Genomic DNA, 26737 nt, shown 5'->3' on the forward strand with positions numbered 1-26737 from the left:
AATAGCATGGTTCCTGCTCCATGCTAGCTGAAGCCCTAAATAAAAACACTTTTGATAATAGAGGGAGATACACTACCAGATGTCTCTGCAAATCCCTGTATTTTTCTACAGATTCTCACATTCAGCCAACTTATTTTTGATCAATACACTTTTAGTACATTTAAAACTGACAGAAGATGATTTAGAATTGAAGGATACATACATCCATGGAATAACACAGTGTGCTGCTGTCAGCACCATGTTGTTATTAATTAAAGATCCACCACATATATGGTGATATCCTATACCGAAGCCGGAAACTTGAAGACTAACTTGCCATGGCCATGCCCCAAGCTGAGCATCATGTCCACCTACAATCCGAGTCTCTGCCGCTTCTTCATCCATAAGAGGCCTTGTTCCACATTCTGGAAATCAAAAGTTATATGAGTGAGATGCAATGTCTACAAGTACCCCACAAAACACAGCTTGCATTAAGCAACACCACAGACATAAATGTGTTGTCTTGTAGCTACCACGAAACTTTTAGAAAACAGCAGCAACATCCAGGGTCTGGGGAGTTTTACATCATCGTCTCCTGGAGTATTTATCAGTCATTACTTCCACTGGAGAAATCAGGACCTGCAGGCTGTCCGGCTCCCAGGGTGATATCATGCCTCTTAGGGACAAAAATATCTGCTGCTATCTGACTCTGCTACCTAGACAGCTGTTGGAACAGCAACAGTAAGCAGGAATGCATTAAGACTGGAAATAGGATGCTACATTTCACTGACCTCCATCTTTGTCATGTGCCCATCTTAAGGGATGCAAAATGTTTATGTTTATTTTCTGTTCATTTTCTTCCATTGTCAGTTTCCTTGTGAGTCTATTGTCAAGCAAATAGGTGGGACATAAATATTTTATATAACTAAATATTCTGGTTTAAGTGGTTGTGATCCTAAATATGTTTATGTAAAATCAGATTTTATTGACATCAGCTGTTATTACATAGGAGTTTCAAATAATGTGAGATGTGTGCAATCCATTGATTACCCAATCTACTTTAAGTTAGGGTATTAACCTTAAAATGTGGACCTAATTATTTCCTGTGTGATATATAAAAACGGTAGCATTCATTTGGAACAAGAAGGGCAGTTCCCAACAAGAAACACAATTTTTCAAGTACCTAGGGGTACTTGAAGGGCTTTGAGGGGGTAAGGTACTCAGAGCCCTCCTGATTCCTCATGCTGCAGCTGCACTATTTGCTCCCCATCCTGGTCCTCTGTTCCTGATTTGCTGGCTACAAGCTGATGCTCAATGTAACCCTCTGCTTAGCCCAACAGGCTTCTGAAAATTGAGTACTCCCATTAAATGTGTCCTATTAATTTCAATAAGACTGTTTATGAGTAACTTAGTGGATGTGATATCACCCTGATAGCTGGACAGCCTGCAGGTCCTGATTTCCCCAGTGGAAGGAATGAGTGATAAATACTCCAAAAGACGATGATGTAAAACTCTCCAACCCCTGGATGTTGCTGCTGTTTTCTAAAGGTTCCATGGTAGCTACAAGACAACACGTTCATGTCTGATCCCAAATCCCAAAATCTTAAGTGCCATACTTTTAAGCTCACAGAGGTGGTGCAAAAGTAACACTGAGTTCTTCCACACTAGCTTTTTTTCTTCAGAATTGCTATTTTACATTCAGAGGGGTGGTCCTTCCATGAGGTGAGGGAGGCGGTGACCACAAGTGGCCTCTTTTTAGGATGCTGGTAGGGCAGCAAGATACACCCTGCTGCCGTACCTACCTCCCGCCACCATCTGAGCAGCTCTTTGCTGTGTGGGGGCACCAGAGGCACTCTTACCCCTGGACTTCTGGGTCGAAGTCTTGGTCTTCTACATTCCCTGGGGATCTCCAAATCCTCTTTAGTCTGTCCTGGGTGGCGCTGGCCTGCCACTGTGCCAGGCAGCCAAGCATGATGTCTGCTTTAGAGGCAGAAGGGAAATGGGGAAAGAATTATGTGGGGTGGGAATATGTTAAGTTGCATGTTGAAATGTTTCTGCTAATGCATATTTGCATAAATATACCTGTTTTATATTCTTACATTCTTGTGAGTTGAGTTGCTGTTTGTGCCCTCAAGGACTCACGTATTAAAAATACTGTGTGTGTGTCAAGGTGTGTGGGGGGGGGGGGGCTCCAAAGGCCTTTAGGTCCACAGGCTCCAAAATTACCTAGGTGCACCTTTTGGGGGGACAGACAAAATGGTTCTCCTCCTCCTCCACCTTTTTTGTATCAGTGGCACCTGACCTGCACCTCCCTGCAGTGCCACTGGTCTGGTTAAGAAAAGGGGACAAAATAGAGAAAGTATTATAAAATGGGTAGTAGAGTGCTGGAGATGGTATTACTCTACAGGACTTGCAATGTTTCCTCTTCCATTCAGTCATCTTTTCTTAACCAGATTCGTGACACAGGATGGCATGCATCAAGTCAGGTGATGGCAACTACTGCTGCTGTGAAGGAGGAAAAGATTGCTGAGAAGAAGGCTGAGGAAGATGTCTGTGGGTGCGAGCAGGTGGTGACATTTGCCACGGTTATTGGACTTTAAAATGGCCAAACTGAAAGCCTCCACTTTGAACACACAGACTGGGACCAAAAAGCAGCTGTTGGGTTGTCATCATGCAAGGTTAAATTCACTTTCTATGTAGCAGTCAAAGAACGTTGTTGCTAGTCCATTGCAAGCCTACACTTTCTGAGCTGTTCTACCCTTTTTTTAAAGACCTGATTTGTGCTGAGTTTTCATTCATTCATTCATTCGATTTCTACACCGCCCTTCCAAAAATGGCTCAGGGCGGTTTACACAGAGAAATAATAAATAAATAAGTTGGATCTCTGTCCCCAAAGAGCTCACAATCTAAAAAGAAACACAAGATAGAGTTTTCTGATTTGCAATACAGTTGAAGCCCTTCTCTTTCACTTTTGGACTGATAAACTGATCAACTGGTGGGAAGACTGGTCTGTGAGTTTAGGGTGACGTGCTTGGGAATCCCTACCTGTTCACAAAGCCAGAGTTCCCTTGCCCAAGTACTTTTGAACACCTGCCCTAGCTGCTTACTTAGAGCTGATGAAGGCAATGAACAGCCCCTCACTCACCCCAGGAAATCCCCCTTTCCTGACTGCCTCCTTAACAGTCAACTGCTTGCAGTATATTTGCCTACAAAGGAGGCTACAATGACCAAGCCCAGCATCTGCCCTTCCAGAAAGGGAAGCAGAGCAAGAACCAGTGCCAGCCCAGCAGCTCTCTGCCCTTTGAGACATAACACAATCTTTCTTCATAGCTGGTTTTCTCTCCTTTCCTCCAGTGCTGTGCCTTGGACATGGAGACACAATATAGGGGGAATGGAGCTTGGGGTCACCAGCACTACCTTTGAACTATATTATAAGATCTGGGCTTCTCTCTCTCTCTCTCTCTCTCTCTCTCTCTCTCACACACACACACACACACACACACACACACAAAACTTTGGTGGAGGCTAAATATTGTTCTTTATTTCCATTGTTGTTAAGCAATTGATCTACTTTTTTAAAAGGCAATTATTCTAGCACATTTTCTAAGGTGTATGTTTTGAGGCACCAAATTGAACTTACTTCTGAATATCCATTCTTAATAGCCAGAGTCATCATGTGCCTACTCCTGCCATTGCCTTTAACGTTAACTCTGGTTGATCAGTTGCTGTTTTTCTTTTTAAGGCCATCCCCCAGGGCTGTGCAATAGTGCACATATTTTACTCCTGCTAACGGAGCAAAGAGCTACTTTTAAAAGTGGCAATTCTCTTCTATTTAGCAGACAGAGGCAGAGATCAACTGTTCCTGTCAAACCCCAGCAACAGCACCTCTCCATTGGTTGTTGTTGGTGTTTATCTTCAAGAACTTTTGGTCACAATATTTACACATTTTTGTTGTGATATATAAATATTCATAGTAGTAGTTAAATGATTTTTTTTTAAAATGGCCCAGCAAGGTTGAAAAAGGTAGCATGGTTAAACACACTTCCTATGGAACAAGTCCTATTGCACTTAATGGAACTTAGTCCTCATATTCTCTAGATCAGGGATTCTCAACATTGGGTCCCAAGATGTTATTGGACTTCAACTCCCATAATCCCCAGGCCCAGTGGCCTTTGGCTGGGGATTATGGGAGTTGAAGTCTAATAACATCTGGGGACTCAACGTTGAGAATCCCTCTAGATCTCACTCTTATCTCTGTCATGAAATGGGCATTGCAGGACATGAACTCTATATTGTGCACCATGTGGAAACACAACTACAGTATAGCAGACAAATGCTTTGGTAGGGTTAAATGACCCTAGTGTGGAAGCACCCACTGGCTCCCTGAAAACCATCTAACTCTTGATAGTTTGACTTGCTCAATTCATCACTGTATTGAACCCTTGGATAAGGTGTTCATTTCAGTATGTGTGCTTCTGTCACATGAATATTGATATGACAATACAGCAAACACGAGACTTGGAAATTATTTTTCTAATACACACAAGACTTATTTTGTACACTTATTTTGTAGTCTGTTTTTTCTTACAGAACTGTTTGATTTTTTGTTCTGTTAAACTATTTAAAAGAAAACCAAGCAATACACCTTTACACTCTTCTAGGAAAAGCAAAATATACATCTTTACAACAAATATATAGCCATACCAAGTGCTTTACTTCACTGTGATTCCAACAGGGCTTCGTTTGATTCAACAAAGAATCCTTATTTAAAGTGTTGCGGTTCAGCCTTGGAACATGATAAGTAATAACTCAAAGAGCACCTTTAAGCATTAGCAGAATTATGCTCTCCGCCGGTAGTTACCACATTGTTTGAAACAAATAGGTACAGATGCCCAAGCACAAAACTATACAGGGAGGGAGCAAGCAACTCAGATACCGAGAAACTGAACGTAAGAGCGAGAGGTGAGCAGGAAAAAGACTGGTCTGGACCAGCTCTTTCTCAATAGTTTTTTAAAATAGACTTGATAATTATGGCTACACACACACACGTGTAGCACCCTTCATATTTGTGACACGATCCCTGTATGTTGCACTTAAGTCTCTCTACTCAAGGACAAGAGGTATCATAAGAAGCCACTGCAAAGGGCAGTTCACCTGCGGTAGTTTTTCTGCATAAAGACACACTGAGTCAGCACTTTCCCCCCCGTTAAATGGGCAAAGACATACTTTTTAAAGTGGTGACACTCTTATTTTTCGCAGGAGGAGAGCGACTGTCCCTATTTAACATAGCAGCATCCGCCAGCGGCTGTTCCTGGAGAATACGAACTGGAGTGCTCCGACCGCAGCAGGCGCTTGGAGGCTCTATTGGCGGGAATCATCACCTCCAAGCACAGGCTGCCCACCTGGTCACCGCGGTTGGGAGATCGTCTTTGCCCAGGAAGGAAGGGAAGAAGTACATGCTTCGCCGCCCCTCTCCCTAAGCCCAGTCCATACACGGCGATCCTCACAGCGGAGCCATGTGCTGCTATTACCTGAATTCAGGGCTGCCGCCCCACTAGGGAATCCGCAGGGCCGGGGGCCGCCGCAATCCGTCCCCCTATTTACCAGCTGGGAGGAGGAACTCTTTCCGTTTGGGGTCGCACTGGGCAGAGGCCAGCGAAGCCGCGGTGCGTTTGCAATAACAGCTCCATCACCCCGTGGGTAACCGACCCTGGATGCACCCTTACCCTTAAGCCACAGCCGCATCACCGTCCAAGTTAGAGACTCCTCCCCCAACCGGCAGTTTGCGTAGGACGTCCCCGGGCCTGGCCGGCAGCGACACTCCATGCGCAGGCGCCCGTGGCGCGACAGAGCATGCCGTGTGCGAGGCGCCCTACCGCCGCCTTCGACGCTTCTTACTGGCTTAGTACAAGCCCCGGGAAAGGGAGACGTAGCCGGGCTCACCGTCTTCAGGGAACAGTGCGCCCAGGGCTCTTGGCGGGGCTTCACCCAGCAGCACAAGCAGCGCTAATAAGGAGGAAGCCGCAGCTGCGGGGAGAAAAGGCGACTGCACCATCACCGTCCTTGGAGGGAGGAAAACGGCGGACAGCTCCTCGCTTTCTCCTGCCCTCTCTCTCTTCTTTCCCGCCTCTGCCAGGCGGAAGTTCGGGGTCGCGGGACTGTCTGCAAACGGTCCTGGCACGCGCGCGCCTTCGTCTTCCGGCTCTCGGCGGGCCCAGGAGTGGTTGCTTTTTGCCCTTTGGACGTGGCGGGATACCCGAGACAAAGGAATGACTCTCATGCCTGACAGTGCACACAAGACCCAAGCATGGTATGCGGGCGGGAAAGTGTACTGTTGCATGCCCAGGCTGCAACCCTATTACCAAATACCACGTGAAGAAGAAGGAGACGACATGAGGGTAATTGCAGATAATGTACAAGTATATTTATGGTAAATTATATGCAAACACTGTGGGGTGTCCAAGTTGCGAAATGTGCTGGAACCAATCAGAAGGAATGTTAGAACACCCAGAATGTTGGGGCAATATGCTAAATCATTGTAAACCGCTTAGAGAGCTTCCAGCTATAGAGCGGTATATAAATGTAAGTGCTATTGCTATTGCTAGAACAGGACAAGCAGCGGTCTGTTCAGTGGGTGGCTGCAGGGGTGTAACTATAATAGGGCAAGGAGAGACAGCTGTCTAGGGGCCCACTGCCTGGGGGGGGCCCCAGAGGCAAGTCACATGACTGACTCCTCCAGCCGTGCACCCCCCGGGCTTCCTTCAGTTGTATATATTGCAGGTATATTGTATCTTCCACAGGGTAACATGACTCTTTTTGCTGTCCTTAAATGGTATCCCTGGTGGATTAATTATATTGAGAAATGTCAGAAGCTGCCAGAATGCAGTTTAGAAGACAACAGGAGAATGGCCAGACTGGAACAAGTGTGAAGAGCCAGAGACTGGGAGAAGTGTAACTGTAGATGTCAAAAGGAAAGAATTTTGTGTTGCCAGCAACTTCTCTCTTGCCAATTGTGGTGTGGATGAGAGACCTTGGGATGATGTAGCCCACTTTAAATGCACTTCAGGAACCAGCCTGGTTTAGATGACGTTACAGAGGTTCCACTGCCTCCAAATATGCTTGAGCTTAAAAGAGAATGTATGTATAACTCTCAAATATAATTCCTCCCCAGGGCCCAGCATATGCAGCAACAATCACAATCGCAGAGACCAGCAAGGTGAAATCTCCAATCTGCCCAAGGTGTCATTTCCAGAGAAGTCTCCCAAGTTGGAATGTGGTTTAGGAGAGGACTTCACAATCCAAATGAAGAGGAAGGAGTTGCATGATACTGAGTTGAACTGGTTTGCAGACATGGTCCCAGATATCATTGGCACTTTTGATTCTGGGGCCCCATCAGGATCTCACATTTAAAAGACCTGTGCTTTCCTCAGACCTGCTCTAGCAAGAACTCCAAGTCCCTGGCTTTGCTGTGTGTGAAGATGGGGAGGGACAAAACACTATAGAATCAAGGACATTTATTCTGTTTCTAATAGTACTTACAGACCTAATTGTGAGTAATAAGCTAGGCCTGGTGTACAGATCTCACACACAGAAAAAGTGAGGGATAGTGCCTGGAAGGAAAGAACATTTCTTCATATGCACACCATATGAAGTGGGGGGGGGGACAGCATGTACACCATTCTGAGCTCCTTGAAGGAAGAGCGGGATATAAGTGCAAAAATAAAATAAATATCTGGCTATAAATACAAATTAGTCAGCCAGAAATGTAAGAAAGGAAACTAAAGAAGCTAAAAGACACCAACCAGTCCTCCAACTTTCCAAAACCAGGCAAGACCTTTGTAATCTGGTTTATGGTATACATCAGTGTTTCTCAACCACCAGTCCATGGACCAGTGCCGGTCTGCGAGGCATTGGGTACCAGTCTGTGAGGCATTACTACTAAAAATCACTCTCCCAAAAACAATTTTGGGTCAGTGGGGGCCACCGGGAGCTCTCTGGAGTTCAGCCCTTGCTGCTGGATAGGCAGCCCTTGCTGCTGGATAACATTCATTTCACTTTCTTGAAATGAACATTATCCAGGAGAGGGTTGACTAGAAATGAGCTCCGTAGAACTGCCCGAAATTGTTTTTTGGGAAGTGCCTGGGGGTGAGTGTGAGGGGGGCAACCCCCTTACTAACTGCTTGTCCAGGAAACTGCATGAATAATGTACTGGTCCATGACTCCAAAAACGTTGAGAAACACTGGTATACATTAACTAGGAAAGTAGATGTACAGAAGCAACATGACAATGATTTCAATGTAAGGTCTGTGTATAGAACTGCAGGCATTCTACTATGGAGCAAGGACAGTTAAGCCATCTTGGTATTTTGTTTACTGAATATAAACTCATAAAATAAATTGATTTGGGGAAGATAATTCATGATTCTGCAATGAAAAATGCTTTTTAAAAAGCTCTAAAGTGAATTGGCATAATAAAAAATGCAGACATTAATCCATTAGAATTAAAAATATTAAAGCATTGATTGGCCAATACTATTAGTTGAACCAATAATAAAAAAGTTACAAAATTGGAAATTTTGTTGTTGCTTTTAAAAAGGATTTCACAAGTGGTTTTTCAGTCTTTGAAATTTGCAATAAATTCTTTACAAGGCATGCTGCTCATTACTCTTTCAAAATTCTGTCTATGAGTGTCTTGTGAATTCAATGAAAAATGTCAGATAATTCCAATCCTATATAATATAAAGTTATGTATAACTAGTAGGTGAGGCCCGTTGACCGGGCAGGGTCATTTTGCACAGATTACACTTATAGGGAAGTTAAAGAAATTAAACATAATGTAATTTTTCATTAATGTGTTTGCAAAAGGGAAGTAAAATAACAGTTTGATATTTGTAGGATTTCAACTTCAACCATTTTACTGAATGCTTGGTAAATTTCAATCATGGTAAATTTGAATCTGAGACAGATCTGCTTTTCTTAGGCATGATGTCAATACTTGGAATTAGTGATCTGATTATTGAGTGTTAAAAATCTGTTGAGAACAAAAACAGTTTAAATGTGATTATAGTTAGAATTTCTTCCTTTAAAAATACAGTTTTTAAGAACTTTCTTCAAGTATATCCTGGTGTAAAAAGCAATGCAGTCAACTAATTTAAGTGGCAAGATTGTTCATGCAAAATTTGGTATTTGTAAGTAATTGAGAAGTATGATATTCAGAATTTCTTTTTTAAATTACCCCCCAAATTATTTGTTTTTCATTGAGCATTTTCCAATGTAAAATTTAATGCATTCAACTAATGTAAGTGGCAGGACTGTGTATGCAAAACTTCAAATCTCAGTTGTATTTCAGCCCCTCACAGGACATCCTGTCGTGTTTACTTAAAGAACACTCAGACCTAGGCCATTTCTAAGACCTGTAGTTTCCTGTGATTGTTGCTTGATGTACTCTGACCTACTGCCTTCTTTGATTTGGAGGATGATGGAAATATATTTCTCCCGATTTCTCTCTTGTTCATCTTGGAGATATTCTCTCACCTCAAAGAACTGTGACACTGTATTTCATCCTCTTACAAGGAAACAAGAATCCTATTGCCCTGCCTGCTTGTGTGGAGAGATTTTTATTTTTTTTTTAAAGGTCAAAGGGGGCAGATAGGTAGGAAAGGCTCAGAAGAAACATGTTTAGTTACCTCAGGTTGTAGCAACTTGCAGGCTGATCTCTAGAGTGGAATATAGTTATAACTTTAATTTGATATATGTATAAAATGTAAAAGTATAAATTCCTTATTATAAAACATCAAAATCTTATATGTTTACATCATTCATTTTGCATTTGGCGTCCAGACTGGCACTTTGTTGTTGAAACAGTGACTGCCATCCTGTCTAATGCAGCATTATACAAGTAGGGAGGGGTGATTTTTGGCAATCTCTCCTTCACATAGGAAGCTGCCTTCTACCAAGTCAGACCATTGGTCCATCTAGCTCATTACTGTCTTCACAGGCTGGCAGCGTCTTCTCCAGGGTTGCAGGCAGCCCTATCTTGGAGATGCAAGGAGGGAACTTGGGACCTTCTGCATGCAAGCATGCAGGTGCTCTTCTCAGAGTGGCCCCATCCCCTAAGTGGAATATCTTACAGTGCTCACATGTAGTCTCTCATTCAAATGCAAACCAGGGTGAACCCTGCTGAGCAAAGGGAACAATTCAGTCTTACTACCACAAGACCAGCTCTTCTCCCAAGGGGAGGAGGGAAGACAATCTCTCCCTCTGAAGTCACCTGTGCCTCTCAAAAATATGTCCCTGATATATTTCTATTTCCTCAAAATCTTTTGCCCCCTCAAAAAGCATCAAACACAAGCAATTAGCATGACATCGTTCCAAGCTCTCTGTCAATTCATGCCCCAACAAACAATTAGAAGTAGAGTGAACATGGAGCAATATACATTTTCATACCTGTCATTTTAAGAGTCGTAGTGGCGTATTTGCTGGTTCAATTTGTTCAGTGTTAAAAATACTGAAGGAACACATGTTTTGAATCAATTCACCTCTAATGCCAAATCATGGCTTGGTGTTGCATAAACAAGCCCTATACTTGCATGCTGTCTCCTTTCTCCTCCCATGCATACTCCGCTTTAATAAATTAATTGTGTTGGTTTACAGTCCTAATTTGGAGAACTCATGCAATTATGTTGTACTAGCTGAACCCGCACAGAGCTTCTGTGCAGTAGTTTACTTACTTTTTGGAGTTGTGTTGTGAGAATTTGGCTGGTTGTTCAGTTGTTTCTTTATTTTCCCATGTGTCTTCGTTGTCTTTTTGCAGTTCTTTCTGAGCATCAGTGCACTCTTTGGGGGAGGTTGGTGTTTCAAGTATTTGGTTAGGGTTTTTTTCTTGTCCCTGCTGTTTTGTGGGGTTTTTTTCTCCTCCTCTTAGCAGGGTCAGGTAGTCGCTAGATATTATTTGTTTTTGTGGGGAGTGTGGCTACTGTAGACCCTCTAATTTTCATTTTTAAATTATTTTTAATTTTGGTGGTGGTGGTAAGACTGGCTACCCTTGTCCCTCACAGTCCAGTGTTTTGGTTTCCATCCACTTCGCCTCTTGCCCCAGTGTTGTCCTTAAAAGCCCCCCCCCCCGTTTGTCTTTTTTTTTTGTCTCGCCTTCCATCCCCCCAACTTCTGCCCCATTGTCTTCCCTTTTATCCCCCCGCCTTCTGCCCCAGTGTCTCGCCTGCCATCCCCCCGCCTTCTGCCCCAGTGTCTCGCCTGCCATCCCCCCACCTTCTGCCCCAGTGTCTCGCCTGCCATCCCCCCACCTTCTGCCCCAGTGTCTCGCCTGCCATCCCCCCACCTTCTGCCCCAGTGTCTCGCCTGCCATCCCCCCACCTTCTGCCCCAGTGTCTCGCCTGCCATCCCCCCACCTTCTGCCCCAGTGTCTCGCCTGCCATCCCCCCACCTTCTGCCCCAGTGTCTCGCCTGCCATCCCCCCACCTTCTGCCCCAGTGTCTCGCCTGCCATCCCCCCACCTTCTGCCCCAGTGTCTCGCCTGCCATCCCCCCACCTTCTGCCCCAGTGTCTCGCCTGCCATCCCCCCACCTTCTGCCCCAGTGTCTCGCCTGCCATCCCCCCACCTTCTGCCCCAGTGTCTCGCCTGCCATCCCCCCACCTTCTGCCCCAGTGTCTCGCCTGCCATCCCCCCACCTTCTGCCCCAGTGTCTCGCCTGCCATCCCCCCACCTTCTGCCCCAGTGTCTCGCCTGCCATCCCCCCACCTTCTGCCCCAGTGTCTCGCCTGCCGCCGCCACCACCATCCGCCTTCTGCCTCAGAGTATCTGTGCAGTAGTTTACTTACTTTTTGGAGTTTTGTTGTGAGAATTTGTTTGATTGTTATCTCACGCTCTCTCCATCCCTCCTTTTTTTGTGTGTGAGCAGAGTGGCTGCTGTTGGCTCTCACCTTTCCTATTTTGTAGGGGAGGGGATTCTGGCAGCTGGCCTTTTCAGTGGCCTTTTTTGAGGGGAGGGGAGAATCTGGCTGCAGTTGTTTTTATCATTTTTAATTTGGTGGGCAAACTGGCCTGCTGTTAGCCCTTGCAGACCCCCCCCCCTTTTTTTAAGGGAAGGGGAGTCTGTCAGAGACTCTCCATCTCTCCTTTGTGTGTGTGTGGGCAGAGTGGCTGCTGTTGGCCCTCACAGTCCCCCCTCCCTTTTTTGTAGGGGAGGGGATTCTGGCAGCTGTTGGACCTCACCGTTTGTTTGTTGTTGTTTTGGAGGGGAGAGTCTTGCAGTTATTGGCCCTCAGAGTCTCTAAGGGTTTCCCCCCAGTTTTTGGTGTGAGGTCTTGCATTCCCAAGCTTTGTCCCCCCCACCCCACCCATCACTGCTTTGTGTACTATGAAAGCACATCCATCTGTCCATCAGTCTCCATCTCTCCTGCGTCAGGTACAGTGGGCAACCAACTGCAAAATAAGTGCCACCTCCTGTCTCACGCCTTGCCGCCCTCGTCTGCCCAACCGCCACCTGTCTTGCGGCCATTCCTGAAGCAGGCAATTGCCACTCTTGTTTGCAAGCCATGACTCTCACTCCCCACTGCATAACTCCTTACTGCTTGTCCACTCCGCTTGCTTTACTCTCCACCAAACTTGCCCAAGCAGCCCACCCGCAGCTGTTTTCTGGCTCCTTGCCACCGCTGTCCATTTGCAGCCGCCTTGCCCCCACACCTTCCCCAAGCGACCCGCCACCAGCTGCCCACTTCCCAAAGCGCCTAGCCGCCTTGGTGCCTAACTCAAGCACGCCACCGACAGCCGCGCGCTTCCCCCAACGGCCCACCGACAGCCGCGCACTTCCCCCAGCGGCAACCTCGTGAGTGGTGGCTGCTGACTGTTGGCCAGCCAATACGGAGAGCCTGCTCCGCCCAGCCAACCCCCTGGGTTGCCGGGACGCATCCCCACAGAGGCACATCTACGGGGATTAAATATATAGATTCTGTTGCTACTGGAGAACCAATAGGAAGAATAATTAATTAAAATAAAAAATTCTAAATCTTAAAAACCAAAACACTATGGAGCTTCTTAAGGGGAACTTTTTATATGACTGATGCCTGAAAAAGTAACTCTTACATATATGCCCTCACACTTTCCCTAAGACAAATCATTTGAAGGACTGGAGAAGGTTTGTATTTCAATATGTTTTTCCTCCCTGAGCTGGAGCTCATCACTGATGGGAACTGCTCATCAGGGGCGTAACTACCATTAGGCAAGGGGAGGCGGCTGCCTGGGGACCTCTACGCCTCGAGGGGCCCCCCAGAGGCAAGTCACATGTGAAGTGAGTGTGTGTGTATCAGGGAGGGGCCAATTTTAAAATGTTGTCTCTGGGCCCACTCCAGCCTCGTTACGCCCCTGCTGCTCATGTTCAAGTTCCGGTCCTATCTGCTCGAGGCATGCAGCACTGAGAGTTTGCTCTCTCCATAGGCCTTTTCCAGCTGCCATAGCTTTTTTCATCAAAGCTCTCTTCTTCTTTGTCTCCCCTTCCCCCTCTTAGATTGTTCTGGGGTGGGAAGGGAGCTGACTCAGACTTTTGTTTCTTTTTCTACCAAATTTATCCAAAAACCTTTTTTCTTTTTGATCAGACCAATTGGCTTTTGCATTCATTTGTAGTTTGTGCTTATTTCGGACAAAAAGGAGATATGGGACGCGATCGCTTGCTCCCCAATGGAGCGCACCCATGCAGAGGAGCTTTTGGTTGGCTCCCTTTCAGAAAGCTTGCGACCTCTGCAGCCTTCGGAGCGAGGTGCCGACGTACCACAAGTGTTCCAAGTGGCAATTCTGACCACGCAAACTGAAGCCTTCCCCGCTCTGACGTTGGCTACTTTGATAGAGGCTAGGCGTTTGCCACACAATCCCTCAAAGAAAACCAAATACCTCAAGGAGGATGGCGAACCAAAATGGCATTAAAAAAGCCTCAGCCTCGCTTAGGCTGAGCAAACGCCTCCTGATTCAGGTGGTCTGCAAGAAAACCAAGCTGTGGCGAGAATCTACTGCCGACAAGGCAAAAAGGGGAGATAAGGGCAATGTGCTTCCCGCGGGGCAGCCAAGGGCACCGGCCCAACTGTCGCCTTCAATCGATAGCACAGCAAGGGAACTAGCGGGCCTGCCCAGCCCCCATGCACACCGAACCTTGCAACCCGTTGCTGGCCCCGTGGGATGTTGCCCGCCCATTGCTGCCGGCGGATGCACATGAACCTCCCGACTCCTTGCCAGCAGGTAGTGCCTTTCCCCCTCCCATGGGGCCAGCAGCCCCCTTCCCCCCTAATGTGACTGGGTGGTTGAAAGTTTTTTGCAAGGGAATGTCCCGCTTTTAACACAGTCCCGTTTGCCAGACATTCCTGTTGCACCCCTTAGGCTCTGCAGGCAGATCTCTTCCTCCTTGCCTGATTCCAGCCCCGGGCAGGAGGCCATTCCCCTGCATAAGCAGGGCAGATTGGTCCCGAGAGGCCAGCAATTTGGGTGCAAATGGCACTCTTCCCATTGGGAAGAATAGCACTCAGCCCGCTGCTGTGCCTCCCAAGCACCCATGGCCTAGGGCTCTTGCCCTCCCTCCTCCAGACCCAGCCTTGCCCTCTCATCCTTTCCCACCCATCCCTGCACAGCCCGCCTTCCCTCCTCCTATGCAGTCTTACCGGTGCTACCTCCTCCTAACATGGTCCCTCTCAGACCAGATTCTGATTCCAGCCAAGCGAACCAGGAGTCTCCCAACTTTTCCTAACCTGCTTACTCCTGTTGACCTTGAGAGAGAAGAGGAAGAACTTTCTGAGGACTCTGCTCCTTTGGCTCCTATTTCAGCACACTTATTCTCCTCTATTGATTTTGAGGTATTACTTTCAAAGGCTTAGAGGACAATAAATGATGTGGCTCCTTCGGCTGCCATGCAGGCTTCAGACTTGGATCAGAACGTTTTTCCCACTTCATCCGCTCCTCAGTCATCAGTCCCTTTCCCTGATTTATTTAAGCAGGTCATGTGGGTGGAATGGCAGCAGCCAGCCTCATGTACCCATTAGTAGTTACCCTAGGAAGCATTACGCCTTCTCTCAGGAGGCTGCCTCTCTTCTAGTCGCCCCCTGTATTGTTTCTGCCCACTGAAGGGCAAGAACAATTGAAGTCCGTAGAGGACAGGAAGGCAGACCTACTATTAAAGAAGGTGCATGAGGCCTTGGTCACTGTGGTAAGGGCGACATCTGCTAATTCTATCTTCACCAGGGCCTCCATTCTGTGGGCTAAAGAGCTGGCGGCATTGGTCTAAGAACATCAAACTTAAGGCATTAATAAGATGGCTAAGGCAGCGCCTTTATGGCAGATTCCAGCCTAGATTGCATCCAGCAGGCATCCAAGGCTCTGGCCTCAGGGGTGGCGGTGCACAGATTCCTCTGGCTGAGGAGTTGGCAGGTGGACCCCAAATCTAAGGTCACGCTCACAGCATATCCCTATGTAGGATCTAATCTATTTGAGCTGTCCTAAGACCCAGTCCTTATTGAGACAAGGGATAAGAAAGCAATGCCATACATGTGAAGGGAGTCCAGGAGGTCCTTTCATCCTGCCTCCTCATCCTTTCACCCCCAGCGGCAGTTCCATAGGGACCAGTCCTTCAGGTCTGGTGACTACAGACCCTAAAACTTCAGGGGGTCAGGCAGGCCCAAGTGGAGGCTTCATCACAGGGGAACATTCAAGAACCAGGGTGCTAGATCCTTCAATCCTACTCCCCCACCACAACAAGAGACAATGACTCCTACCCTATAGAGGGCAGGCCCACGCACTTTGCCCTGACCTGAATGTCCACCACACAGGACCAATGGGTGTTGGACACCATTTCCTGCGGTTACTCCATAGATTTTCTGTTCCTCAACCCCCACCCCAACCCCGCCGACAGTTACATGGTCACCCGCGCTCCAAGAGGGCGGACAAGCACGACTGAATGAATCAGGCGATTCGTCATCTTCTGGAGATCCACGCCATCGAGCCCATACCCTCGACACGAATATGCTCAGGCGTTTATTCGCTCTTGTTTCTGGTTCCCCCCAAAGAACGGCTCTTGGAGGGCAGTGTTAGACCTCAAGTGGCTAAACAGGTTCCTCAGGAAGAAAAAATTCAAGATGGAGTCCCTTCGTTCCATTAAGAGGCGGTTCTCCCAACGACTTCCTGGGACTTCCTGGTATCCATAGATTTCTCGGAGGCATACATCCATATTCTCATCCTTCTAGATCACAGGTGGTTCCTCCTTTTCACTTACAACAATCAACATTTTCAGTACAGGGCTCTCGCCTTTGGGCTCTCCTCAACAACGAGAGTGTTCACGAAGGTCATGGTGATCGTCATGGCGCATCTCCGCCTACAGGGGATATGCATATACCTGTATTTAGACGACCTTCTGGTCCAGGCCCCATCCTTCCATCTTGCCCATTCACATGTCCTTCAGGCCCTCTGGTGCCTGAACGACCACGGCTTCATTGTCAACACTGAAAAGAGTCATCTTCACGCAACAGTCTCTACAGCATCTAGGAGCAGTTTTCAACACGGTTCCAGCGCTAGTCTCCCTGCCGCCAGAGAGGAAAGCCAAGCTGGCCACTCTCATCCAACCACTCTGTCAGGCTCTCTCCGCAGACCTGATTCTCCTGTCCCAAGTCCTGGGATCGATGACAGCCTGTATGGACTGCACACCTTGGGCAAGGTTACATGCTCGTCCGCTCCAGTGGCTTCTGCTCCCCTTTCAGTACCAGATCATGGCAGGGACCCAAGTGCCAGTGTGCCTCACTCGCCAATTCAAGGAGTCCTTCTGTTGGTGGCTATCTCTAGCCCTCAACCAGGGCTTCCCCCTGGTAGTTCCTCATTGGACTGTCATCACTACAGATTCAAGCCTCTCGGGATGGAAGCAGTCTTTCAGGGGCACTTGGCCCAGAGCCTGTGGTCCAAAGAAGAGGCAAAGAGCGCAGCCAGGAAGGCTCTACTCCACTTTCATCACCTTCTGGCAGGCAGGCATGTGCTGCTTTGCACAGACAATGTCACAACTAAGGCCCACATCAACCGTCAGGTCGGCATTCGATCCAGAGCATTGATGAAGGAAGCAACGCACCTCTTCGTTTGGGTGGAGACACATCTGGTGTCAATACTGGCAGAACATCTCAGCGGCATAGACAATACCCAGGCGGATTGGCTCAGTCGCCAATAGGTAGATCCCGTAGAATGGGTGCTTCATCCAGTGACCTTCAAACAGATCGCCAGTCAGTTGGGCCGCCTGACAGTGGACCTATTCGCCACTGAGACCAACACGCTGCTACCACGCTTCTTGCTGTTCCTCAGTCACTGAGCGGAGGACACGGACACCCTTGCAACCCGATGGCCACCAGGTCTCTTCTACACGTTCCCTCCGGCAACCATCCTTCCGAAGGTAATCACAAAATTGTGCCTAGAGCACGCCAAGCTCATTCTAGTAGCTCCTCGCTGGTCCAGACGACCTTGGTTCCCGGACCTGATCAACCTGAAGGTCTGCCCACCTTTGCATCTACCGCTCCGCTGGGACCTTCTGTCTCAGGGTCCAATCATCCACCCAGACCCAGGCTGGTTCCATCTCTGCATCTGGAGGTTGAGCACAAGAAGCTGACTGTAGCAGGATACTCCTCTCAGGTACAGAATACCATCCTCTCCTCCCACTGACCGTCCACTCAGAGGATCTACTAAGCCACATGGGCGGCCTTTTTCAGGTGGTCCCAAAGGCATAATTAAGATCCCTGATCCTAGGGAGTCCCAGAGGTGCTGGCCATCCTTCAAGAGGGATGGAGCTCCGTCTAAGACCCAGTACGCTGAAATGCCAAGTCTCCATCCTGGCCTCTGTTCTGGATCTCTGTTATTTGGGCTCTCAGTCCTTTCACCCACGTATTCCGTGTTTCCTGAGGGGTGCCTCTAACCTGGTCCCCCCTCCTGTCCAATGTTTTCCCTCTTGGAGCCTCAACAAGGTCTTGAACGCACTGACCCAGCTGCCGTTTGAACCGTTGGCGTCCATCCCAATCAAACTCCTCTCATACAAGGTCCTTTTCCTGACGGCCATCATGTCCGCACACAGAGTTTCTGAATTGGGAGCGCTGTTGGTGTGCAAGGAGCTGTGTATTTTTCAGCCGGACTCAGTCGTGCTGAAACCTGACCCCACCTTCCTGCCTAAGGTCAATCTGTTTTCCACCGATCTCAGGACATAGTCCTTCCCTCCTTCTGCCCCAACCCCCAGCACCATAAGGAAAAGCTCTGGCACAATTTGGACGTGTGCCAGGTGATCAAGGCTTACCTCAAACGAACCAATGACTGGAGGCAGTCAGACTCCCTTTTTGTGTCCTTTCAGAACCCACCATTAGGGCAGAAGGTCTCTAAGGCCACCTTGGTGAACTGGATCAAGTCTTGCATCAAGCTGGCTTACAAGGCACAACGGCTACCACTGCCAACTGGGATCACGGCTCACTCTACTTTCAAGCTGAGTCTTTCTCCGTTTGCATTCAAGCCATCTACCTTGCCACTTCAGCCCTTGTAGCTCTTCTGTATACCAAGGGGCTAATTTAGAAGCGGGTCGGAGAGGGCACTTAGGAACAACCTTGTCTATTGCCCTAGTAAGTTCATTATTCCAAGTCTGAACCAGGGCATCAACAGAATCGCTGGCAGAACCAACCTTAAAACCTTCTAAGGCTTCTTGGAATCCTATGGGATACAATAGCTTTTTGGGGTGGACCATCGTAATAGGTCCCTCAACCCTGTGGAGGAGGGTTGTGGCTGTGGGTCCAACCTTAACCAAATGGTGGTCTGTCCATGACAATGGGGAAATCACAGGAGTCCCCACCCATGGAACACCTTCCTAATCAGAGCAAAAAACCAAATTGAGAGTGTGACCAGCAATGTGTGTTGGTCCAGAGACTTGGCACTGCATGAACAAGTCCAGTGCTTGTATGATGTCTCCTTTCTCTTCCAGCACACACTCCTCTAACATAAAACTTATGCTGTGTTTTATTGCTGCTAGAGAACTGAATAATTAAAATAAAAGTTTCCAATTCGTATAAAGTCCAAACACTATGGAGCTCCATATAAATATGACTAATGCCTGAAAAATTCTTATTTATATGCCTTTACACATTTTCTCTAGAAGAAACAGACTGAAGGGTTCAAGAAACTGTGTATATTTATAAATAACATCTGTATTCAGCTATAAAACATCTTTTATTTGAAAAATCAGGAATAATATGGCAACATTTAGCATTTTTTGTGTACATTGTTTTGCTATATCTTAGAAACAGAAATTGCATATTTGGGAAGCTAGCTCAGATACTGCACAGTGAAATGGGGTGGTGGAGCACTCGACCACACTGCTGTGTATGTGTAGCTGCCATGGGGCTGTAGTGAAACAGAACAGAACTGCTCCTACTTAAAGTTGTGCAAATACATTTGCACAATCGACACCCATTGGAAATAATGGGCATTGGGTTGCAGAACTATGTTTGTGCAACTTTAAGTTGGAGCAGAGCTGCTCTGTTCTGCAGCAGCTTCAACAGTGGTTACACATGTGAGCAGAGTGGGTGGTCATCAACTCTTAATGTTTCAAATTCACTGCATGGTATGTCAGCCACTATGCTTAGAATAATAATTGGTCTTGCTGGAGGAAAAACATTTCTGTCATATGCTAAATTACTGGCCTTAAACCGTGTTTGATCAGCCTGCTGGAGAGTAAGCTTAGCATCAGGTAATTTATAATCTGTAAAACACATACATGTAACTGAACACTGGCTTTTGTACTTATAGAAGAATGACCAGGAGGGCTGGAGGAGGAGGTTCCCTGCCTTCCCCTGCAGATGAGTGGCAGCTGTCTTGGCCTCTGCTGCATGCCCACATGAGTGGAGGCATGGCGAACGTCAGAACTGAGAGCGGGAGGAAGACGTCCTGCATCCCAGTGTGCCCTGCACCAGCAGCGCAGCAGCTGCTCTCAACAGAGCAGCCGCTGCATTTGGCACAGCCATTCCTTCCCCCAGCTTGCAGACCAAAATGGCAGTGGGCTGTGGGGAAGCCATCTACTGGTGGCAATTGCCAAGGTAGAACAAACCCACAGTTCATTCTACCTTGATAAAATACCAAGTAGAAAAGATGGTCTTTCCTAGACTGGAGCAGCTGAGAGCAGGGGGCTCCCGGTGCTCCAGACGACACAAGTTGCCTGAGGTAACCCAAGCAGCTTGTGTTGTGAGAATGCCCTCAACACTATTTGCTAAAATAATAAATTTTGTTGCGGGTATTTGTTCAAAACAGGAAAATACGTTTTAAAAGCAAGGTAAGAAAGTTTTCATACAATGGAAGATTTTTCCTCTTCATACAACAAGATGCAAGGCTACCCAATCTATATTCAAAAACATAAAAAGATATGAAATGCTTACAGCATTCTTTTTGTTAAAGGCAAGATGTGACTCTATCCAGTCTCTGTAATTAGCTGTACGTGTGAAGACAGTTGGATGTCTTGCTTGGGAACAGTTGTCAGCGCCAAAACTGGTGACTCCCGCCACATAATACTTGGTGGCATCTGGGAAATAGCACATCAGAGGCCCACCGCTGTCTCCCTGGAATATAAAGATAAAAGATAATTTGACAGTTGCTCATGGTAATTTGAAGATCGAACATGCAGAGAGATGGAGTAAGTCTGAGGTTGCTTTCATGAATAATCAAAAGAAAATATTAGCCGACATATTCCACAGTGTTAGTAAAGTGAACGAGGAGCTACCTCACAAGAGGCTGCATCAGAACTGTGCCAGAGCATTGCTGAGTGTGTGGAGGGGGAGTTATTTTTACTTCTCTTTGCTATTTGGCTGCCAGTAATATGCTCCTGAGGGCTACACTTCCCCATTTGTCTACATATATATTTAACCTTGATCCTGTATCATAAACTCCTACTGCCAAGTAGAACTGATTAATCCAGAATAGTCTCATTGGTTACATTCAATACGTCAGACGTGGGGGTGGTAGTTTAGCTCCCGAGTGGGGGCTGTGCAGCCCCTTCGGGAGCTAAACTCAGGTTGGCGCTGCATTTGCAGCGCCAGCCAGGAGCGCCTCTTCCCTGCAAAGGCAGGGAAGAGTCGCTCCTGGCTGCGCGCTGCAAACCAGCCTAACAAGCTCCTGAAGGGGCCGCGCGGCCCCGTCAGGAGCTAAAAGACTGGTGCTGCCTTCGCAACATAGCCCAGGAGCGGCTCTTCCCTGAAGGAGCGGCTCTTCCCTGAAGGGCTGCGTGGCCCCTTCAGCAGTTAAACTGCAACTCAGGCTCCCGAACGGCCAGACCACGCCCCCCACATCTGATGTCAGTTGCAGGGGCGTGGCTATCCCCTGAATCTGACATCAGATGCAGGGGCGGGGCTAGCAGGGGCGCCCGCCGCGGCTGCACACGGGCCGTCGGCAGGCTGGCTACGCCCCAGAGCGCCACTTGTTTCTCCTTCCTCCTCCCAGACTGAAGCTGGGCACCATTTTCATCATCAGGGCTTTCTCTGTTGTCCCTGCTTTGTTTTCCCGCTTTCAGTGACATGATGAATTAGGTGAAAAAGTGCCTGGGGGTGTGTGAGTTGCATTAGAGTTTTGGGCTCAAAAGCATATGCCTATGTGCCAAAGTCTAAAAGAACCAAATTGAACTGCAGATGTGAGGAATGGATAGTAATTGGCTATGCACCAGGATGTAAAGGGTATAGAATACTTGATCTTGCCAAAGAAACCATAAAAATGTGTCATGTGGTGTATTTTGATGAAAAAGACAAACCAAATGCTGATGAAGTACCATATATTAAACCATTTAAAGCATTCAGATGCAAAAGAAGTATGAACCAGAAAAAAACATGTGTCAACTAACTATTCATAGCAAAATGAAAACATTAAGGCTTGGTCAGAGATAAGGTGCTCAGCAAGAATCAACATAGGTGTTCCAGCAAAAAGACTCTCATATATGACTAGAGAAGAAAATGTGTAAGAGCCTAGTACATGGGAGGATATTGATAAAATGCCATCTGTTCAAGCTTGCTATTGGAGAAATGTTGCAGAAGAGATCCAATCTCTACATAAAAATAATACTTGGATACTTACAGAGCTGCCTATGGGAAGAAAAACTGTAGGGTGCAAGTGGGTTTTCAAAGTGAGGCATGAAGCAAAAGGAGACGCAAGGCTAGGAGCTAAAGGATATTCTCAGAAATATGGTGAGGATTATGAGGAAACTTTTCCCCCAGTAGTAAAACATTCTTCTATAAGAATGCTGCTCTGTATTGCAGCAGCAAGGAAAATGTACATAGACCATTTAAATGTGAAAGCTGCATTTCACATGGTGATATTAAGGAGGACATTTACATGGAGTAACCACCAGGGTTCAGGGAACCTGATAAGGAGGGACTTGTGTGTAAGTTCCAAAAGAGCATTTATGATCTAAAGCAAGCAAGCAAAAAAAAAGGGAAAAAAAAAGCCTGAAATACAAGGGTAGGGGTGTGCACAAATTGGTTAGGTTCGGTTCCGGACCAGACTCAAACAAGACCAGGCATGTTTGATTTTGTGCCCTGAACTAGAACCCTGACTCAGCTAGAGTTCGAGCCTGTTCGGGATTCTAAGTAAAAAATAATAACAACTCACACAGCCTCCGGGGGTTGCTGCTGTGTTTCCGGGGGGTGGTGTCTCCAAAGGCATACATGCCTGGGCATACAAATAACCCGTGTGCATGCACAGTGGCCTTCAAAATGGTTGCTGTAAGCTGGGAGAGGGCCGAAATGGCCCCAAAATGGCCCAAAGAAGACCGGGGCGAGGCTGGTGGTGGGAGGAGGAACTTTCTGAGACACCCCCTCCCCGTGTGGCCGTTGCAGCACACCCTGGAGGCCAGTTGAGTTTTTAAAAATATTATTAATTTTTTTACTTAGAACCCTTGAATCAGCTCTGAGCCAGCTCGTGCGGTTCGGCTTAAGGTCAAGCTGAATCAGGCCCAGTCTGGCTCAAGGGCAAGCCCTCAAGCCAGTCCGGTTCAATGACAAACTGGCTCGACATCGATACCAACCCTACAAGGGTTTATTCAGGGAAAAACTGACTCTTTTCTATATTCAAAGTTTAGAAACAATAGGTAAACTTATATACTAATACTAGCTGACCTGGCGCAGAACATCTGCGCCCGTAGTTCTCCCTGTCTCTCTCCCTCCCTTCAGCCACAGTTCGTTGTCCCCTTCCCTTCAGCCCCAGTTCGTTCTTCCCTTCCCTTCAGCCCAGTTACATAGATTGAATTGTTTGCCGAACCAGTTCAAGGTCTACTGGTAAAGGGGAATCCGGTGAGGATTTGGGGGGGGGGGTAACAGTGGCGACTCAGGCTAGCCTGGGCCAGCGGCAGCCTGGTTTGGACATTCTCCAGCCTAGTTCCAGTCTCCAAGCACGCACAGAGGCCATTAGTGTGATCACACAATTTGTGTGATCATGCAAATAGCCTCCACGCATGCATACAGATCACTAAAATGGCCTCCACAGGTGCACAGAGGCTGAAATCGGGCCAAAGATGGACCGAACCAGGCTGCCAGCACTCCGGGCTACCCAAGGGGAGGCCAGCAGGATTGTGGGGAGTTGCCACTCTACAGCCACCACCACTGATCCTTTTTGTAAGTACACCTGACTCCCCCGACCCCTCTAGCCCTAGAAAAGCACCCTGCCCTTTTACAGGTAAAGGGAAATCCTCACCAGATTTCCCTTTACCAGTAGACCCCCCAAACCAGTCCAAATCAGTCCAGTTCAAACTGGAGCCAGTCTAGTACAAACGTGGACCAGACGAACGGCCGGTTCAATTCAAAACACAGTTTGAATCAAGCTGGCTCGCACATCCCTACTTATAAGGGAAATGGAACATAACTTTCCAAAGAGGAATAGAACTTTATTTCCTACCCCATAATGATTAACACTGGGCTGAGACATAAATTACTCCAATGGAGAAAGTCCATGCAGTGTGGGGTAGCTTTCCTCCCATGAAACTCAATATTGGGCTGGGATGGAGACTACCCCACTGGAAACAGTCAATACAATTTGGGGTGGTTTTTTACCAAAATATAACTGGTGAGTGGCCATACTTTGAGATCTGATGTGTACCAGGTGGAGATAACTATGGTCTCAAAGAGCATAGCTGGGAAAGCAGTTATTTGAATAGTTACGCTAGTGCCCATGGTCAGAATTTACTCCACTATATAGGATAAAATTAAAAATGGCTGTTTAGTATGTACTTATGGAATTGTGTTTTCTGGTTTTGTACACCAGCACCTATTGGATATTAAATGTTTTTGTAAGTATTGAATGAAGAAGATAAATTTGAATGTTATTACTTGACTTTTCCTGTGACATTACTAATATACATTCTTTCATAGTAATGTGAAATAATATGCCTTTCTCAAATTTACTAAATACCTTGCAGCTACTTTATAATGCAAGTGGATAACAGTTTAGCTTAGAAGTAATGAAACGATATGATTCAGCAATATGTGTCAAAGCAGAATTATTTCTGGTTTACCTGGCAGCCACTGATAATTCCACTTTCAGTACCAGCACAAACCATATTCTGGGTTATGAACAATCCTCCATACCAGTCAGCTTGATTACAGATGTCTAGTGGGAATATGTCCACTTGAGCTTCCTGTAATATATGTTTGTGTAGACCTATAATGAAAACAACAGAGTGCTAGAAATATGCTTAGGCTTGTTAAGGTTCTCTGATATACAAGCCAACTAGCAAAAATGCTGAGTTTGGCAACCTTTCAGTCTGTACAATTCTCCTAAACCTACAGTAACTAGAAAAGGTGCATTAGCTGCTATGAAGATATATGGAGAATGCCTGACTAAAAGGCAGGCTCTTGGAAGCCAAAGAGGTGGTGAATCAATTTTTTTGGAGGTTCTGGGATTAAGACCAAGCAACAACAGCATATACTGTGCAAAAAAATTGTTAAGGGCTAGCAGTTATGTATGCAGCTTGCATCATCTAGCTTTTCTTATGGCAGAATTTGGACTGCCTGAGGACATGATTTTTATTTCCTTTGAGGACTAACAAAGTACTTAAAATACTACAGGCTTTCAAAATTTCATAAGGAATTCCTTGGCGCAAGAATTGTATTTGCTCCATGTCTCTCATTCGGCGAGATTAAAGCCGGGGGGGGGGGGTACTTTGAAAAGCAAGAAATCTGCATGGTTTGCTCATGCCTACTCAGTAATGAACCCAGCAGGAAAACTGAACTTCAAACCACAGTGAACAGAGTGGCTATATCTGATGATACTTCTGCTATTCTTGATTGCTTCCAAAAAGTGGCTGGAAGGAGCTCTCTTAAAACCTTCAGTGCCCAGAAAAGATTATAAGCGCAAGATCCATTTAACACATAAAACTGTTTCTAAAGCTATGTGTAATGTTACACAGCATCTATTCCAGAAGTATTTACAGTACAGAAACTTCTGGGATCAATGAATGATATCCTTACCTAGTGGCAGCACTCCTGCAGCACATGTGCATGCTGTGGAGAGCTGCCTGAGTATGAGAGAACACGCCACATAGCACAGGGGAGAACTTTAGTGTACTCTCGTTTCCCCAAAAGAGCCCTGCACAGGCTCGGACTGGCCTGCCCGGCAGGAAGGCATTTACCCGATGCGCCCTGAGGCCCTCTGAGTATGAGCGCCCTCCCGTCTCCACAGCGCCTGCCTCTCTCTTGAAGGGCGCAGACACCAGGAAATCTTGCCTCTGTGTGTGCGCATGCCCTGCTGCTTTCTCCGAGAGAGTGTGAGCTGTGAGCGGCAGCCCCCTCCCTGCCTCTGTTGTCCTGGCAGCTCCCAGCAGCGCCTTCTTCTCTTGCAAGGCGCAGCCAGCCACCAGGGAATCTTGCCTGGTGCGCCCTGCCTTCCAAGAGTGTGAGCAGCTCCGGCGCCTCCACCTTCAGCCTGCTTGCTGCCGTTTGGTTGTACCAGCGCGCAGCGCCTTCCTCTCTTGCAGGGCGCAGCCTGTGTGTGCGTGCGCCCTGCTGCTTTCTGAGAGTGCGAGCGGCGCCTCCACCAGCCTGCCTGAGCGCCCCCAGCCCCCCTCCTGCCTCCGTTGAACCAGCAGCCGAGCCAGCGCGCAGCGCCTTCCTCTCTTGCAGAGCACAGCAGCCTGTGTGTGCGACTGTGTGTGCGTGCGCCCTGCTTCTGAGAATGTGAGCGGCGCCTCCGCCAGCCTGCCTGAGCCCCGGCCCGCTCCTTCCTCCGTTTCACCAGCACCTGACTCTCTCTCTCTTGCAGAGGGCAGGGAATCTCTGCATCCAGGCAGGTTGCTGCTGTGCTGCTCAGAGAGTCCATTGAGTGAATCAGGGCAGTGGGCTTGCTTTCATTCATTCTCCTTGCTGCCCTCCTCTGAGTCAAGTCAAGGTAGTTGCTTAAGTTGCTCAATCGCTGCTATTATTAACTGCAGAAATAAAGGATTTCAGCCTCCAGTCATGTCTCCCAGGTGCTGGGATTGGGAACCTGGTCCCTCTCCTTACTAATCAAAACATTAGAAAGAGGCGGTCTCCTCCCACTACTACCTTCCTGCTCCTCCTCGCTTGCTCTCTCACTCTGTGCGTGCACAGACTCACTCTTCACCTCAGTCATGTGAGTGAGGATCTTCAGGTCAGAGTGAGGAGAAAGGAGACATGGGGAGCAAGAGCACACGCACACACAGTCTCATCCATTTCAAAACAGTAAGCAATGCATCCTTTCAATCATTCATATTTCAAT

The 26737-nt window shown here is 47.3% G+C and overlaps 1 protein-coding gene across 1 annotated transcript in view; it reads right to left on the reverse strand.

Moving 5' to 3' along the window:
• Positions 1-19148: 19148 nt before the first annotated feature.
• The window catches only part of LOC128344036 (serine protease 56-like), a 60860-nt gene continuing 53271 nt past the window's right edge, over positions 19149-26737 (reverse strand). The window contains exons 6-8 of the mRNA XM_053293470.1: positions 25873-26303; positions 24519-24664; positions 19149-20586 (exon numbers count right to left, since the gene is read on the reverse strand). Coding sequence (XP_053149445.1) covers positions 20341-20586; positions 24519-24664; positions 25873-26303 — 823 coding nt within the window. The 3' untranslated portion in view covers positions 19149-20340. The remainder of the gene's footprint in view (positions 20587-24518; positions 24665-25872; positions 26304-26737) is intronic.

Source organism: Hemicordylus capensis, chromosome 2 (genome assembly GCF_027244095.1).
Source record: "Hemicordylus capensis ecotype Gifberg chromosome 2, rHemCap1.1.pri, whole genome shotgun sequence".
NCBI lineage: Eukaryota > Metazoa > Chordata > Lepidosauria > Squamata > Cordylidae > Hemicordylus > Hemicordylus capensis.